Raw genomic sequence first — 18892 nt, forward strand, 5'->3', positions numbered from 1 at the left:
GGGAAATGGAATGTTTTCCTTATGCCTGTGGGAGATTTCTGTGGGAGATTAGCAGCCGAACCTAACAAATGCATATTCTTCCCACATAGCATGAGAAGGGGCTAAGTCAACGGAGCTGTATTGCTGATAGGCAGATTCTCAGACCATAGAAATACAAGTGGTAGAAATGGCTCTGAGTGATGTCATTTCCCTTCCTCTCTTCCTGTTCCTCTCTCTCTCATCCTTTGACCAGCCATGAGGGCAGATGGGCCTTCCGCTTGCTTCAGCTTCAGGCATGTGCTATACTGCCTACAGGATTATTTTTTTAATGCTGCCATTGCTGTGAACCAATGCATGAGTGCAAAGCAAGTAAATCTTATTTTAAATATACTTTATAAGTTGTTGCCTGATAGTTTGTTAAGTGGGATAAGAAGTGAGAAGGTAGCTTATTTCATTAGCTGGACTTGCTCAAAATGAGCCTTTACAGCCTAATTTCTATGCTTTTAGCATAGGAATTTTTTGCTGCCAAGGGTGGAATGTTAAAACTGTTCAACCCACACATGTGGCCTGGAGGGATAAATTGCAATTAATATATCTTCTTCTACCTATTAAAACCCATCCCACAATTACATAGTTTGGTATTACATCTGAAGAACATTTTTGCTTTTCTGTTCTGGTTTGGAGTGAAGCTACCAGTTGTGGAAACCAAAATTGAGGAAAGGAAACACACACCCTACACTTACTTCCAATTCTCCAAACTATTGCTGAGAGGATAAGAACCAGCCCACTGATAAATCCACAATAATACAGTTTGAGTCTCTATATAGAAGTTCAATAAAGTTGTGGGGGTTTCAAAAAAAAGGAGGGGAGGAATCTGTTTCTAAAACAGGAATATACTACAGCTAATAAAAGAGGATGGGGAGACAAATCTCATTTCTGTAAGTGTCATATAATAGTGTTAGTTTCTAAAAGGAAACTTCCAGTTGGAAAGGGAACATGTCATTGTAGTCAGTGCATCAGTTCCAGTTGCTGTAAATAGACACAGCCTCTCCCCCAGGCTGTAAAAATAGCAGCTTGTACTATAATTCAAAAGGCATGTTTCTGCAAAAACTGGGAAATGAACAACAGATCAAAATGAACAAGGGGTAAGTAGGCCTCTGGTCAATTGCTCAGGGACTGCTATGCTGGAGCAAATTCTAAAACAGCATTAATTCCATGTTCTCTGTTCCCTCCCACCTACCACCCACCCCCTTACTATTACCTTTCTGGCACCGAAACCTGGAAGCAGGTCGGAAAGGTGAATGCAAAAGATCCCAGGTTTTAGTCCCCAGCAGCAGCTCTCCAGATTTTCCCAGCACTGTCTGCGTATGCCAGAGATTGAACCCGGGACCTTCTGAATGTAAAGCATGTGCTCTACCACTTGAACCATAGCCCTTCTCAAAAGGCATCAGTGAAGCTGGCTCTCACTTCTTCTATCAGAAGCATCCCTGAACAGTACCAGCCCTGCCTCCACTGCTGCTGCCTGCTGCTTTTCTCCACTTGACCTTCAAACCTGCTGGCGGATAAGCAGCTCTGAAGTGGAAGACTTACAAAAGAGAAACAGCAGGCAGGGGAGAAGGTTAAGCACATGGACACAAACACAAACACTGCTTTTTGCAACTGTCTCTCATATATTCCATTTTTATCCTACCTCAAGCTCATGCTCAAGGATTTTCCATCCATCCCCACAGGGTTTGCTCTGGGGATGTGGTAGTGCCTCATCAAAATGCCCTCAGGTGGGTTCCCTCCATTGCTGGGCCCCTGCGGCAATAGTAACAACACCATTTAAAGTCTCTACAAATGTTGTGGTGCAGTGCTTTGTCAGGGGGCATTGCGATGCACTGGCAGAAGCTGGTGCTTATTCAGAACTTCATCTATGAAATAAGGGGGACTGCTAGAGCTGACATCCACAGCAGCCCAAGATGGTGTGTGGTGATGCCAGCCAATGACCAGCCCCACGCCTCCTTACTTTCAGGGAAGTCAATGTATCATGTGTTCATGGACCACACCCTGGGGTGTACAAACCCCTTATTTAACAAACAGGCATTTCTGCCCTGATCTGGCAACAATGGAAGGCTTAGACTACTTCTTTAAAAGGGAGGGAGAGAAAGAGGGAGAGGTGCACTTGATCATATTCCCGCACCCTTTATAAACATATTTTTCTTTACCCTGGTAATTTTAAGAAAGCAAAAGCCACCCCCTCTTCACAAAGCCTGTTCAGAGCCTGGAGAAGTCCTGCAACAGAGAGAAAGTGCTCAACTCCTGGCCTCTAAAAAGCTGCAGGCTATTTAAAACAGGTGGTTTCAAGCTTGTGGAAGGTAATGGGCCCAGCTCTTATCATGTCTCTGAAACCCAGGAAATTCTTCCCAATGAAATGGGGAACCAAAACTTGAGTTTCTTGCTCAGTCACAAACCTCAACCCTCAGTGGAACTAGCTCAGGTGACCCATGGAGAAACCCCCTTCCTGGTTTCCATGCCTATCCATGTCCAGAATAGGTGACCTTCTCTCCATATGTATATGGAAAGAAGTATAACGGGCTACCTCCCAGTAGCCCAGTTTCTGATGGAACACCAATGTGACTAAGAACCTTGAACATTAAACTATCAACATCTTGAATAATATGACCTCAGCAATTCTGCTGCTAGTAGCCTTGTACCCGATATTGCTAAGAAATTCTAGGAAAGTGGGGCTGGCGTGAGTTTTGCAAGGCTCTGCCCATCATCTTGATTCAAATAGCATCCACTCATATCTAAATATAGTTGAAAACCTGCTCATAGATCTCAGGAATGATCATGCAAAATTGGGTTATATCTTAAGAAAGCGTTTGCTAACCAGGTGTTCTCCAGATGTTTTAGACTACAACTCCTTTCAGTCCCTGGAAAGCAACCAGGTTGGCAAAGGCTGTCTTAAGAGGTGTCCAAATGTACAGCAAACAAACAACATTCCAAAATATACAGGAAATATATAGTAAAGGCTGGCTATCAATACTACACTGAATTTTATTTTATTTTATAGGAGAATCACTTCCATTTGGAGGGCTGCACCCAGGAGTGCCCTCTCTGGTGTAATAAGACATCTGGTTATCAAAACTTCCAAGCCACAGCTGCAAAGGAAATTTCTACAAGTATGGGCAAGGTGGTCAGAGTTTGCCTAAAACTGATTAGTATGCTTGAGGGCAAGTTATCAGGCCCAACGGCCAGATGTTCTCCAGCACCACTTAAATGTTCTTGTGATATTACAGTATTGTATTCATTATATAAATTTATATACTGCTTCTCATATTTAAGTACCAAAGCAGCATACAACATACAAACACAATAGACCACCAGTTGGTGTTGGATAACAACTAGCTCTTTTCTTTTTTTTACACTGAGTACAAATGAATGCTGCAGACTAGAGATGCGCCCACTGATCCCCACTCTTGACCCCCATACATTTAAAAGGAGCACCTGAATGAAGCCTACACATAAACTTCTACATGTGTAATCTGGTACTTGGGAAGAGGGAGGGTCCCAGATTGAGCATTCATTACCATAAGACATTGTGCACTGGTGATTGCTTATTACATGATTTCTGATACTGAGAAGGAAATGGTAAAAGAAAGATCCAATTTGTTAGTACTCTCACAAATAGCAAAGTAGTTAGGATTACAATAAGATGATGCTGCCTCTGTAAAAGACATCAGCTTGAAATATTTCCAGACCTTTGACTAAATAAACAATCTATGGCCTTTTAGACAGTTGAGGGTGAGGGCAGTTGTTTTGTTTATTATATTGTTTGCTTTTACACTATAAACTGTCCTGCAATCATCAGATGAAGGACAGCATATAAATTTGAAAAACAAATAATAAACATCCTGAGGGAAAGACATTGGCTCCCCATAGTGCAGATAATACTTTAAGGCATGGAGGTCAAGGAACACGTCACAGTCAAACCTCACATAGTTCTCCCCCCCACTTCCCCTCTTTCCTTACCAAATGTACGCATGAAAAAGGGTGAAAACCTAAATGACCTGAAGGGAAAGATAACTCTGACGTGGGCCTCTTTCCACAAAGGTCACCTGAGGAACAATCATCATGTCTCATCAAGAGGACGCAGATGTTTTAAGCGAGGGGATTGCACCAATAAGTTGTTGCTTTCTAAATGCTATCCACTTCTTCAAAGTACTTCCCCACACCCTGGATGTTGGAAATTTTCCACTTGCTATGCAGCTGAAGCTGCATGGCACTTCAATCAGGTGGCAATTTCTACTTAATAAAAGTATAATAAAATAAACCGGGGGGGGGGGCAGAAGAGGAAGCAAAAACAAAACCACTCATATTCACATCCCTGAAGAGCTTGAGATCTGGTTTAAATTTCTCACCCAGAAGAACATCTACAACAGCCTTGGCTAACCTGGTGCCCTCTAGTCCTTTCAGATAATTATCATCATCATCATAATTTATTATTTATACCCTGTCCATCTGGCTGAGTTTCCCCAGCCACTCTGGGCGGCTCCCAATCGCATGTTAAAAACAATACAGTGGTACCTCGGGTTAAGTACTTAATTCGTTCCGGAGGTCCGTACTTAACCTGAAACTGTTCTTAACCTGAAGCACCACTTTAGCTAATGGGGCCTCCTGCTGCTGCCATGCCGCTGGAGCACAATTTCTGTTCTCATCCTGAAGCAAAGTTCTTAACTTGAAGCATTATTTCTGGGTTAGCGGAGTCTGTAACTTGAAGCGTATGTAACCTGAAGCATATGTAACCTGAGGTACCACGGTACAACATTAAATATTAAAAACTTCCCTAAACAGAGCTGCCTTCAGATGTCTTTTAAAGATAGGATAGTTGCTTATTTCCTTCACATCTGAAGGGAGGGTGTTCCACAGGGCAGGCGTCACTACCGAGAAGGCCCTCTGTCTGGTTCCCTGTAACCTCACTTCTCGCAATGAGGGAACCGCCAGAAGGCCCTCGGCGCTGGATCTCAGTGTCCGGGCTGAACGATGGGGGTGGAGACGCTCCTTCAGGTATAGAAGGACCAAGTCCGTTTAGGGCTTTAAAGTCAGCACCAACACTTTGAATTGTGCTCAGAAACATACTGGGAGCCAATGCAGATCTCTCAGGACCGGTGTTATGTGGTCCCAGCTGCCACTCCCAGTCACCAGTCTAGCTGCTGCATTCTGGATTAATTGCAGTTTCCGCGTCACCTTCAAAGGTAGCCCCACGTAGAGCACATTGCAGTAGTCCAAGTGGGAGATAACTAGAGCATGTACCACTCTGGCGAGACAGTCTGCAGGCAGGTAGGGTCTTAGCCTGCATACCAGGTGGAGCTGGTAGACAGCCGCCCTGGACACAGAATTAACCTGTGCCTCCATGGACAGCTATGAGTCCAAAATGACTCCCAGGCCGCGCACCTGGTCCTTCAGGGGCACAGTTACCCCATTCAGGACCAGGGAATCCCCCACGCCCGCCCGCTCCCTGTCCCTCCAAAACAGTACTTCTGTCTTGTCAGGATTCAACCTCAATCTGTTAGCTGCCATCCATCCTCCAACCGCCTCCAGGCACTCACAAAGGATCTTCACCGCCTTCACTGGTTCTGATTTAAAAGAGAAGTAGAGCTGGGTATCATCTGCATACTGATGAACACCCAGCCCAACCCCCCCTGATGATCTCTCCAAGCGGCTTCATATAGCTATTAAAAAGCATGAGGGAGAGGACGGAACCCTGAGGCACCCCACAAGTGAGAGCCCAGGGGTCTGAACACTCATCCCCCAACACCACTTTCTGGACACGGCCCAGGAGAAAGGAGCGGAACCACTGTATAACAGTGCCCCCAGCTCCCAGCCCCTCTAGATGGTCCATAAGGATGTTATGGTCGATGATGTCAAAGGCTGCTGAGAGATCCAGCAGAACTAGGAAGCAGCTCTCACCTTTGTCCCTAGCCCGCCGAAGATCATCGACCAGTGTGACCATCGATCAGTGAGGCCTGAATCCCAATTGGAAGGGATCCAAATGGTCCGCATCCTCTAGGCGTGCTTGGAGTTGTTCAGCAACCACCCACAATTCCCATCAGTCCTAGCCAGCACCTACAAACTAACTATTATCTAGTACGCTTCAAGCTAATATGACTTGCACTAGCATTGATAAGAGACTAATTGAAAAGAAGACTATGCCATAAGAACCATAACCCTCAAAAGCAGAAAAAACAGACATTACTGAGCCTAGTCTTCTTTGACTTCTATACACGTCCAAATTTGTTGGCCACTTGGTACATATCAGAATAGCCAGTATTGAGGTATATGTGTATCAGTGTTTATATATATGGATATAGATACTTTATCACTGCACAACAATTATTCTTAATAATCCTATTCATTAACTTTGCAACATCCTTCAATACTTCATTCCAGTACCACCTCTGGTGTTGTTTTTCTGGGGAGATACTATTGAGGCAGCACTGCCAGCATTTTCCTGAAAGAAAAAAAATTCAGAGCCCTCATACAGAAAACCATTTTCACAGGTCATCATCGTCATAATTTATTATTTATATGCTGTCCATCTGACTGGGTTCCCCAGCCATATGGACATTCCTGCTTGTAGAGAACCTAATAAGAAAAAGCAGCCTTTGAAATTAGCTCCATATACATACACCAAAGGCCTGGTCTACACGTGCTCCATAAATGAGGTGGTAGAATGCACTGCATCACCTTAGATTGCAGATGGTGCCTGCCATTTTCAAATGACCACCCTATATAAAATATAATACAGTGGTGCCCCGCAAGACGAATGCCTCGCAAGACGAAAAACCCGCAAGACGAAAGGGTTTTTCGGTTTTTGCGACGCTTCGCTAGACGATTTTCCCTATGGGCTTGCTTCGCAAGACGAAAGCCCATAGGGAAATCTCCGGGGACCTCTTTTAAATGCTGGCGGTGGGGAGCAAAGCCTTTCCCCCCCCCTCCGGACTTCAGAAGAGGTCCAGGAAGGCCGGCGGGGGCGAAAGGCTTTGCTCCCCACCGCCAGCATTTTAAAAGCGGTCCGGGATAGCAGGGAAGCTCTTCCCGCTATCCCGGACGGCTTTTGAAGGCAGGCGGGGGGGAGCAAAGACTTTTGCCCCCCGCCCGCCTTCAGAAGAGGTCCAGGACCGGGGGCTTTTAAATCGCCCCGGGACTGTCCGGGGAGATTTAAAAGCGCCCGGACGGCTTTTGAAGGCAGGCGGGGGGGAGCAAAGACTTTTGCCCCCCGCCAGCCTTCAGAAGAGGTCCCCGAAAAGACTTGCGGAACGAATTAATTTCGTCTTGCGAGGCACCACTGTATAAAAATTATGCAAATACGAATCTAGCATGAAATGAGTGTGCTAGATTTTTACATGCAGAGATTCATTCCTTTTACATGGAACTGAGTCTAACCTGGGATTCCCCTGTAACCTACATTCTGAAGCAGGACAGTCCAACTTTCAACTTATGTCTTTCCACGTCATACTCCTGCATTTGTAAACTGGGCAACACGTCCCTTTTGTGGCATTTCAATGGGTCAACCCTACAATCAACCCTCCAGCCAGGGTAAATTCTAAACTTCATTCACTCGGGCCACCTGGGTGCTGGAGATTGTTGGCAGACTCACAAGTTTGGGTCAAATTTTTGCGAGGACATCTATCAAACCACAGTATCATTCTCAAACGTTCAAGGTTTCAAGCAAAATAATTTACGCCCTATTTCAAGATTCCTGACATACTGAACACAAAGTAACAATTACTCCCATGTTTTAGATTTGCTAGCCTTGGAAGGATTTTTATCAGCAGTTAAAGATATTTTTTCAAAGAAGAGGATATTGGGCTGCTTGAAGGTTCTCCAAGGCCCTCAACGGAGTGACCCTCTGGGTGGGCTCCAGCTTGAATCAGGGTTCAATCAACTGAGAACACATGGGCAGTGGGGAGGAAGGAAATGTGCCATTGGCAGCATTTTTATCTGTATTCCTCTGTTGCTCCGGTGGGAGAGGAGCTGGCAGCAACCTATGGCTTGGGTCGCTGCCAGGAATCTTCTGGAGCCATTGACCAAAGCCCCACACCTCCTCCCCATCTCTCTGCACTAACAGAATGCAACACAGTCTCATTAGGACTGTCTTTCCCCATCCTCACACATGGAAGGGGCGATGCAACACCACTCCCATCACACATTTCAGCTCCCTAGACATTACCATGGGACAGAAGGAGACAAAGCGACTGCTGTTTTTGAAAGGAAACTGCAATATCTACTCCCAGCCACATTCAACAGATTACCTGTTATTGGGTCGCAGTAAGAAATTGCCAACTACTGACACTCTTGGCAACACAATAAACTACACTTTTTCTGCAGGAATCTCCAGACTGAAGTCAAAGCTCAGAAAAAATCATAAAACAAACAAATGCAATTAGTCACGGCAGTCTGATGCATGGGATGAGGACACAGCTCAGCAGCAGAGCACCTGCTTCCCATGTACGTAGAAGGTATCAGGCTCAATCCTACTCATTAGCAGTTAGTAGATGTGAAAGATCTTCTACCGAAGACCCTCAGAGTCTGCAGACTCTCAAGAGTCTCGATCCAAGGCTGCTTCCTAGGTTCATATACTTATTGGGAAGAACAGGCTCTGTTTGAGCTGTTGTCCTAATAAATGTTCTAGCATCCTCTAGAAACAGACAAGGAGAGCACCTTTTTTGGCCTATAAATGCTCAGATTCAATACTCAGCAACTGCAGACAATCAGGTAGTAAATGACGGAAAACCTCCACTTAACACTTTGAAGAGGCTCTTCCTGCCAGAGTTGACCATACTGGGCTAGAAAAATAAGAATTTCTTCTTATATAAATTTGTGGAAGAAAAAGCTACCGGTGGTTACTAGCAGTGATTATACTGAAATAAGGCAGCTTCCTGCGCTCCTCGGACAGTTTTTGTAGTCAGCACAGTTCTCTCTGTTATTGTTTACTGTTCAGACTAATTCATGCTTTAAAATAACTGGCCCAAATTCGACAGGCTGTAATTTTTGCTAGTCAAATGCGAAACCAATACCTACTCTCTCTGCCCATAGCATGCAGTGCCCTGGACTGTGACAGCTGATCTGTGAAAGAGAGCTGGTGGGTGAATTGCCTTGTCTTTGGGCAGGAGACAGACCCAGATGAACACCACAAATCACATGATATAGCAATTTAAAATGCTACTGCAGCCTCTTAAAAAGCAGAGACATCACCTTGCTGACAAAGGTCCTCATAGTTAAAGCTATGGTTTTCCCAGTAGTGATGTATGGAAATGAGAGCTGGACCATAAAGAAGGCTGATCACCGAAGAATTGATGCTTTTGAATTCTGGTCCTGGAGGAGACTCTTGAGAGTCCCATGGACTGCAAGAAGATCAAACGTATCCATTCTTAAGGAAATTAGCCCTGAGTGCTCACTGGAAGGACAGACCCTGAAGCTGAGGCTCCAATACTTTGGCCACCTCATGAGAAGGGAAGACTCCCTGGAAAAGACCCTGATGGTGGGAAAGATGGAGGGCACAAGGAGAAGGGGACGACAGAGGACGAGATGATTGGACAGTGTTCTCGAAGCTACCAACATGAGTTTGACCAAACTGCGGGAGGCAGTGGAAGACAGAAGTGCCTGGTGTGCTCTGGTCCATGGGGTCATGAAGAGTTGGACACGACTAACAAAGAGGGTAAAGGGTAACAGCGTTTCGAATGCATTTAAAGTTTATTTATGTTTGCAATAAACTACAATCTTCATTGTTAACTTAAGAACTTGACTGAGACTAAGTGATTTACCGGGGAGGACCTGGTCGGACATGACTAAACAACAACTGCAGCCTTGTGGCTACTGATCTCTTTTCCCCCACTACTTCGCTCTGAGCTGGACAAGATTTTGCCTGTGAAGAAAGCAGCCTCAACAGAAACACATTTCCCTTCACTTTTGTGTGTGAAATGTGTTAGAAGCATGCACTGTGGTGTGTTCTCTCATCCAGGACTCCTAAGCAAGCTAGAGGTAGGGTGGTTGACCTGTGTTGCAGAGCCGCCTCCTACACTTCCTGCTGCCCATCACTAGAAAATAGGAGGCCCTGCTGAAATGCTAAGTGCCAAAAGCAAATTCCGCTTTATCAAGAAACAGCAGGACATGCTTAAAAGAAGGTCTCAGAAATGTAAATAAGAGAGCAGAACACTGAAGCATATCTTCTGCGCTGTCAGGGAATAATGCAAACAGAACAGTTGCTATGAGAACTCCACAATCTGCAGAGATAAGAGGGCACAAGTTCATTTTCTGCAGATATTTAGGAGGTTAACACAACCTTCTCTCCTTCACAGCATGGTGGTCCGGACAATACTCTTCCCCCCTACACATGGGAGCAAGACTGCACCTTTCACCCCCTCTCTTGTGTTCACAAATGGGAATATATGAATAGTGAGTGCATGTGTAAAATCAAATGTGCATGAACCTGAACACTACAATCAATAGCCCAGATAAAATCTAGGCAGTGAGCCGGCAACCTGAGCCTATGTATATTTTACCCACAAAACATTCTATTCATGGATATCTGGGGATAGGACAGGTGCACCAAGAGTGCAGGGAGGTAATGCACACATTCAGTTCCTAAACACACATGAGAGAGAATGTCAAGTGAAGAGTACTGTATTGTTTTGTTCAAACTGGGCCAGAATCCCTTAATGGGCCTAAATACTATGGAAAAAGTACTCAATTGGCACCCACAAAAGGCCACTAAGCGGAAGGACTCAGAGTGTGATAAGATAGAAAAGTCATGGTAAATCTTATTTCCTACAAACATTTAAAGCTAGAACAACTGTGCCTAAGCCCAAATGGTGCACGTTGGACATCCCCAAGTCTCTCATTTCATTCCATTTACTTGGAAAAAGGAGACAAGGCCAGCACATGCTCCAATCATAGCCTTGAAACAATCCAGGAAGGGAAGTCATCAGGTCTCTTTATGAAATTGTCAGCCCTCAGCTGTTCAGTGCATAGAGCAAAGCTCTCTGGGAAGCCCCAGCTACAGTTAACTGAGTTCTGTTGGACAGCTCCCCTTTAAAACTACAGTGGTACCTCGGGTTAAGTACCTAATTTGTTCTGGAGGTCCATTCTTAACCTGAAACTGTTCTTAACCTGAAGCACTACTTTAGCTAATGGGGCCTCCTGCTGCTGCCGTGCCGCTGGAGCATGATTTCTGTTCTCATCCTGAAGCAAAGTTCTTAACCAAAGGTACTATTTCTGGGTTAGTGGAGTCTGTAACCTGAAGCGTATGTAACCTGAAGTGTTTGTAACCCGAGGTACCACTGTATTTATATTTTATTAAAAGTTTTCTGTGAAAAAAGAATATGAAAGAAAGGAAATGTGAATACAGTCATACCTCGAGTTAAATATGCTTCAGGTTGAGCGTTTTCAGGTTACGCTCTGCGGCGACCCGGAAGTAATGGAACGCGTTACTTCCAGGTTTTGCCACTTGCGCATGTGCAGACGCTCAAAATGACGTCACATGCATGCGCAGATGCAGTGAATTGCGACCCGCGCAGACGCGGGTTGCATTCTACTCAGGATGTGAATGGGGCTCCAGAACAGATCCCATTCGCATCCAGAGGTACCACTGTACTGTGAAGGGGGGGGGGGAGGAAAAGTAACCAAACAAAAACAGTCCAAAAGAGTATGCAGTGGATTATATGGGTACATAAGTAATAGAGTGGTACCTCAGAAGTCAAACAGAATCTGTTCCAGAAGTCCGTTCGACTCCCAAAATATTCAGAAACCAAGGCGCGGCTTCTGACTGGCTGCAGGAAGCTCCTGCAGCCAATTGGAAGCTGCGTCAGATTGTCAGCTTCCAAAGAACGTTCACAAACCAGAACACTCAATTCCAGGTTTGCAGCATTTGGGAGCCAAAACAGACAAGTATCAAGGCGTTCAACAACCAAGGTACGACTGTACAATTAATCCAATAAATTTAAAATTATTAAAAAGACATTATACTCTATGAATGGATTCCAAATATCATTGTATTTAACCATACACAATCTGTGTCTAAAAGCAATCCATTCATATGTTGCTAGAGTTATCATATCTTCTATCCATTGATTGAAGGGAGCCATGGTATTATGTTTCCAGTGAATTAATATCAATTTTTTAGCAGAAGAAAGGGCATAGAAAGTCCATTTACGTTGACCTTTTGTCAGCTCCCTTAATATTCCTGGTCTCTAGTCAAAGCATCTGCTCTTGACATTCAGTTCCTACTGGACAGCTCTCCCACAGCTCTAGGCCTCATGCTCAGTACTTGCTCCTGGGAAAGGCTATAGCTCAGTGGTACAGCATCTACTTTGCATACAGAATCTCCCAGGTACAATCAGTGGCGTAGCGTGGGGGGTGCAGGGGGAGCCGGGCGCAACATCTGGGGGGGCGCGCTCGCACTCGCAGCTCTCTGCCCCTACCTGGCTCACTCACTCTCTCTCACTGCAGTGCTGGCTGTGCGAATCCGATCCGAGCCGCCGGGTTGCCGCCCACTGTGGAGGGGGTGGGTGCCAGGCGTGCGGTGCGGAGAGAGAGCGAGGGACTATCTGGGGGAGGGACAGTGCAGCGGCTGCCCAGCGCAGCGCTGAGCGCGGGAGAGAACCACACCAGACCAGCCCAGGCAGCAGCAAGAAGAAGCTGGCAGCGGCGGCAGGTTAGGGGACGCAAATTACTTGCCTTGCCCCGGGTACAATGGGTACAATGCCTGGTATCTCCAGGCAGCACTGGGATGCAACCTGCTGGAAATCCTGGAGAGCTGCTACCAGTTGGTTCAAAAAATATTGAGGTAGAAGGACCAATGATATGCTTCTGTATAAGGCAGCTTCCTGTGTCTGCTTTTTGTGTCCCCTCACTCTGCTCAAGGCTGCCAGAAAAAGACACTTTGGTATAACTTTGCATGGCTGCTCCTGCGTATTTACACATGCAAACTAATTTCCCCTGCCTTCATAGGTGGGGCTCTGTTATCATGGCATAGTATCTAACTGGGAAATATCATGCATCAAATGCTATGTACTTGCAGGCACGGTAGACACCTGCCACTGTGGGCCTCAGTCTCAACTAGGTTAAAGTCCTTCCTTACCTGTTCTCTAGGAACAACTCTTTCACCTGGGCCACAATCCACTGTATCTCTGCGGAAGAGTTGTACCACAATTTGCAGGCCTGATTGATGTCCTGCTCTTGCTGGAGAACCTAACACAAAGAGGAAGAATCAATTAACAGGCTGGATTGTTGTATGTGGGGCTGCCTTTGGGTCTGGTTCAGAAGCTCCAGAATGTGGCAGCCAGATTGCTGGCCAAGAATTACATGACACCACTGTTAAAACAGCTGCACCGGGTGTCCATCTAATACTAAGCCAGGTTCAATGTCCCTGCATTAATTTGCAAAGCTCTGAATAATGTAGGTCCAGGACACCTTGGGAATTGCCTAAACGCTTATACCCCAGCTTGATAATTGAGATCATCTGCAGGAGCATCTTAGGTTGTTCCCTAAGTTGTTGAGGCTCCTTTGCCAACAAGAAACTGAGCCTTTAGTTTCGCTGGCCCAGTCCTGGGGAACACTCAGCCAACAGAGATCGAGCAGGTGCCTTCTGTGACAACTTTTAAACAGCCGCTGCTGAAACTTTTTATATTCTGTCATGCCTGTGTAGGCAATTAAAATATAAAATGTTCCACAACAGTTAATTGATATCCGTTTTTAACCTTTTAATATGGTTTCTATTGTACTGTACCATTTTATGTTTTATTGCTATAAACCACTTGGATACATTTTTATGACACAGCAGTATAGATATATATTTATGAACATATAAATAAACAGGAGGAATTGTGCTGTACAACACCAATGGTGAAAAAGAAACCAGGAGTAAGGCGGCCAGTGATCTATCCAGCCTCACTGGATCTATCCATCAGCGTTCATGGATGGGTCATCCATTGCTACTCATCCATTGCCAGTGCAGAAGTTATGGGCTTTCATGATCTGTACCAGTAAGAAAGGGTGGGGAATCAATCAATCTACCTCTTTATTATGTTCAATGATGAGAACTGGGGTGGGGCAACTTTCTGGCTCCATGGGCCAGATCCTTATCAGGATCAGCCTCGCTGGTCAAATTGGACAGGCAGGTGGGCTGTCAAAATCCTTTTCATGGAGTTTCTGCCTAGGAACCACGCCACAAGGGATACTGTGTCAGCCATATGTTCCAGCACTTTTGGGAGCACTGAATGAGGCTGGCAAACTGCATGCTTCCCCACTCCCTGCCACTGACAAGGACATGAGAAGCAAGGCTGGAGTTTACAAGTGACAGCAGCTTTGCTGCTTTAATTGGCAAAACATAGTTATGTTTCTCCCCCCACTCCCAAAATCACTTTACAGGGATGGGAGAAACAGGGCTACTTAGTGCTGTGTTCAAGCATAAGAGAGCCCTCCATGAAGGCAGCACTTTTGTGAGCCTGAACCCAACACTATGCAGCCTTATTCCTTCTGACTCTCTCAAGTGGCGTCAGCTGATAGGAGAGTAGGCATGGCCTCTCGGACTGAATTGGACCCCACTGGGGAGGTTCTCCACCCTTCTAACATGACATCTAAATGATATATAGTATGTACATTTGGAGCACAATTCCCTATTTGCAATTTAGTCCTCAGTATGATTCTCTAGATGCATTGTCAAAAGGTCCAGGAAAAATATAATGTGGTATATAGAGCAAAACTTCTTGAACTTTATATTTTACTACTTCAAAAATGAATCAGGAAGTACAAATCTGTGAAACGTACCTCAAATTGCTGATTTTTATAGGAAACCAGAAGTTCCACGACTTTCTCTGGGAAGGCAAGTAAAGAAGAAAGACAGTAATTGTTTTGAAATCTATGAAATGCAAAACACCCTGAGCACCATTTCTTCAAACAGCAAGATGCTAATTTAACAAATAACTAGATATTATTTCCATCATAAGAACTCTTTCCATCATAAGACCCCTGAGGGTCATCTAGTCCAACCCCCTGAGAAATTACCCTTGAGGCCCCTTCCAACTCTACAATTCTATGGTTTTATGAGAGCTAATAAACTGAAGCTCGATTCAGATATGACTGAGGCAGTGGTAGTGGGTGGTTCCTTATACCTGATGGATGGGTAGTGGCCTGCTCTTGATGGGGTGACATTTCCTCAGAAGTAAATGAGAAGCACTGGGCATCATCTAGGTCAGCCCTTGCCTATGGCCATGCTAACTGGGACTGATGGGAGTTGTAGCCCAAAACAGGTAGAGGGCACTCAAGCACCAGACTGCTGAAGGCTGATCTGGGTAATACACTGCACTGCAAGAATGACTATCATCCTCTTCACATCAGCAGCACATCATACACTTAGGCTCCATTTAGGCCCCAAAGTTACTTAAATTTCTCCCAAGGCAAGTCACCTGTACTGCATGGCTGCTTTTTGTTGAGAGATGCTTCTGAAGCTGACGCCTTTTTCAGGCAGGGATGCTAAAAAGCCCTGCAGCTAGTAGCCATGAAGACATGTACAATGAGGGTAAGAATGGTGAACTGACATCTAATATGCTCTCCATACCCTCATCTCCAGCAGGCCCCAACCCCAGGATTTCAGTGCTTCAGCATGACTCAATGCAGCGATGAAGAACTGAATGTGACTAGTGGGCCATATTCTTACTCCCACAACTCCTGCAGACCAAACCTATCAAGCAAGTGGAAGACAATAATCTGATGTCACAACAGCTTAAGGTGAACATTTTCCTTTCTCTATGTGCTTTGAATTGAGCCATGCAAGCAAACAGTGCTTTTAAGGTGCTGAAAATCAGCTGATTGCCAATTATGGAAAAAGCCCTGTGACTTTACGAGTGCTGTAGAGATTATCAGATCAGGTTAAGGCACAGTTGGTGCCTGCAAACCCCACTTTCAGCAGCAAGCAGGATCTTTACCTGTGGACTAAATGTCCACTGTGGGGAGGTTGGGTATGGTTTGGCCAAAACAGCTTGGAGAGCCAAATGGGGAGGAATATTCGGTGTAACCTCTGCCATCGTGCAAAGAAAACTGCACACACATTAGAAGTATTTTGTGGGGTTGTTGTGTTTTTTTTTTTTGAAGGGTTAATAATAATAATAATAAAATTTTATTTATATCCTGCCCTCCCGAGCAGAAGTCAGGCTCAGAGCGGCTAACAGCAATAAAAGTAACACAGCATTCTAAAATCAATATTCTAAAATCAATTCAAAATCAAATGGCAACCACTGGGCCAGAGTTCTACGAGGATCGCCAAAGGAGGGGGTCAGACTGTGCCTTGGCCAAAGGCCTGGTGGAACAGCTCTGTCTTGTAGGAGGCCCTGCAGAAAGATGTCAAGTCCCGCAGGGCCCTAGTCTCTTGTGACAGAGTGTTCCACCAGATCGGGACTACAGCCGAAAAAGCCCTGGCTCTGGTTGAGGCCAGCCTAACCTCTCTGTGGCCCGGGACCTCCAAAATGTCTCAAGGGCAGCCCCACATAGAGTGAGTTACAATAATCAAGTCCGGAGGTGACCATCGCGTGGATCACAGTGGCTAGGTCAGGGCGAGAAAGGTAAGGAGCCAACTGCTTAGCTTGGCGGAGATGAAAAAATGCCGCCTTTGTTATAGCTGCAATCTGCACCTCCATGGAAAGGGAGGTGTCGAAGATTACACCCAAACTCTTAACGGACAGTGCTGGCACTAATTGTGCCCCCGCAAGAAATGGGAGTTGTCCCCCCAATCCCATATTGTCCCAACCCAGCCAAAGGACCTCTGTCTTCAAAGGATTTAACTTCAACTGGCTCCCACATAACCATTCAACCACAGCTTCCAAACATCTGATCAGTGTGTCTGGGGCCGAGTCAGGATGGCCATCCATCAACAGATAGAGTTGGGTGTCATCAGCATACTGATGACAGCCCAGCCCAACCAAAAACTCTGGACAAGCTGGGCTACGGGGCGCATAAAGATGTTGAAAAGCATCGGGGAGAGTATCACACCCTGCGGCCCTCCACACACCAAGGAGTGGCGCAACAACAGTCCCCCCCCCAAGCGCCACCCTCTGTCCCTGACCAGAGAGAAACGAGTGCAGCCATTGAAGGACTGTGCCCTGAATCCCCACGTTGACGAGGCGGTGGTCCAGGAGTTCGTGATCGACCATGTTGAAGGCTGCTGACAGGTCTAAAAGAATCAGCAGCCCCAACCCGTCTCAATTCAGCTTCCTGCAGAGATCATCTGTTAGGGCGACCAGAGCCGTCTTGGTCCCATGACCAGAGTGGAAGCCGGACCGGAATGGATCCAGAGCCAATGTTTCATCCAGGAACCCAACAAGCTGTTCAGCAACCTTATCCAGAAACCGAAGATTCAAAACTAGGCGGTAATTGGATAGCTCTAAAGGATCTAATGATGTTTTCTTTAAGAGCGGGCGCACCACTGCCTCCTTCAATTCCCCTGGGAATGTCCCGGTGCCAGGGGACAAATTGATGATATCCCCTTAGGGGCCCCCGCACCTCGTCTGGACACACTCTAATCAGCCAGGATGGGCACAGGTCAAGAGGACAGGTGGTAGGATTTCCAGCTCGGAGGAGTCTGTCCACATCGGCTGGGGATATCCGGTCAAAGTGGTCCAATACTGGACCTGAGGACAGTCAAGGGGCCTCCAGTTCTGTTATTGTATCCAAATTAGCAGGGAGGTCACGGCGGAGCAACAGGACCTTCTCCGCAAAAAAGCCCACAAATGACTCACAGCTATGTGTCAAATTGTTATTTCAATTTGGCTTCCCGCCAGGGACGTTAAAGACCTAATTATACTAAATAATTGCGCATACTCGCTCTAGCCATCTGAGGTCCTGCTTCATTTTCTGGAGCTCCTTGGTAAACCAGGGAGCCTGGTTTCTGTGGGTCGCAGAGGGCGCTTAGGTGCAATCTCATTGATGGCTGCCAGGAGCTGGGTATTCCAGCCCTCAACAAGCTCAGTCAATGAGTCGCCAGAGGGAGCAAGGTCCCACAAGACTTGACGGAATCTATCAGGGTCCATCAGCCTCTGCGGGCGAACCCAAATCGGATTGCCAACTAAGCAGGGTGGGGGTGGAAAGTCAATCCTGGCTTTCAGAGTGTAGTGATCAGACCATGGCACCTTCATCAAAGGGGACATGATCACATCTATACCTGCACCAAAAATCAAATCCAGCATGTGGCCTGCTTAATGTGTGGGGCCCGAAACAAACTGAGAGAGCCGTAGTGTCGCCATGAAAGACACCAGGTTGAGAGCCTGTGAGGAGGGAGTGGCATCAGCATGGATGTTGAAGTCCCCCAATATCAATAGGTTAGGGAACTCCAAGGCCCAGTCAGCCACTGCCTCCAGTAGGCCTGACAGGGTGGCTGCTGGTGCGCTGGCGGGACACCAGCCAGACAGCCAAGCTCTCCTCGGAACCCCACACTAGGCCAACACATTCAATGCCAGGGATCAATGGCGATGGCAAAGCCCTGAAGGAACAATCTTCCCGGATTAATAATGCCACCCTTCTCCCCCGCCCCTCGGCCCACAGTCCGCGACTGGTGGAGGACGGAGAAACCCGGGGGCGCCACCTCTTGTAAGGTAACTGTTTCCCCTTCTGGTCTCTGTCACACAGGCCAGGTCGGCCCCCTGCGAGGTAAAGAAATCTCGGAGGGTGGCAGTTTTGTTGCCATAGACCTGGCATTGCACAGCACCAGTGATGGAGGTGAGTAATCCTTGCTCACCCTACCCTCGTCCCTCGGGATGGGGCGCAGATCGGAAGGGGTATGAGTGTATCCGTATCTCAATCCCCTTCGCCTATAAAATCTGTTCCCACTGCCACACCTCCCTTGCCCCTCCACAGTAGCAATCCCGAGCCTTATACTAGC

The 18892-nt window shown here is 46.3% G+C and overlaps 1 protein-coding gene across 1 annotated transcript in view; it reads right to left on the reverse strand.

Annotated features, from left to right (window-relative positions):
• LAS1L (LAS1 like ribosome biogenesis factor) overlaps positions 1–18892 on the reverse strand; it is a 46504-nt gene that overhangs the window by 19471 nt on the left and 8141 nt on the right. The window contains exons 7-8 of the mRNA XM_081897416.1: positions 14791–14837; positions 13103–13212 (exon numbers count right to left, since the gene is read on the reverse strand). Of these exons, the coding sequence (XP_081753542.1) occupies positions 13103–13212; positions 14791–14837 (157 nt within the window). The remainder of the gene's footprint in view (positions 1–13102; positions 13213–14790; positions 14838–18892) is intronic.

The sequence above is a fragment of the Podarcis melisellensis genome (assembly GCF_964234715.1).
Source record: "Podarcis melisellensis genome assembly, chromosome: Z".
Lineage (NCBI taxonomy): Eukaryota > Metazoa > Chordata > Lepidosauria > Squamata > Lacertidae > Podarcis > Podarcis melisellensis.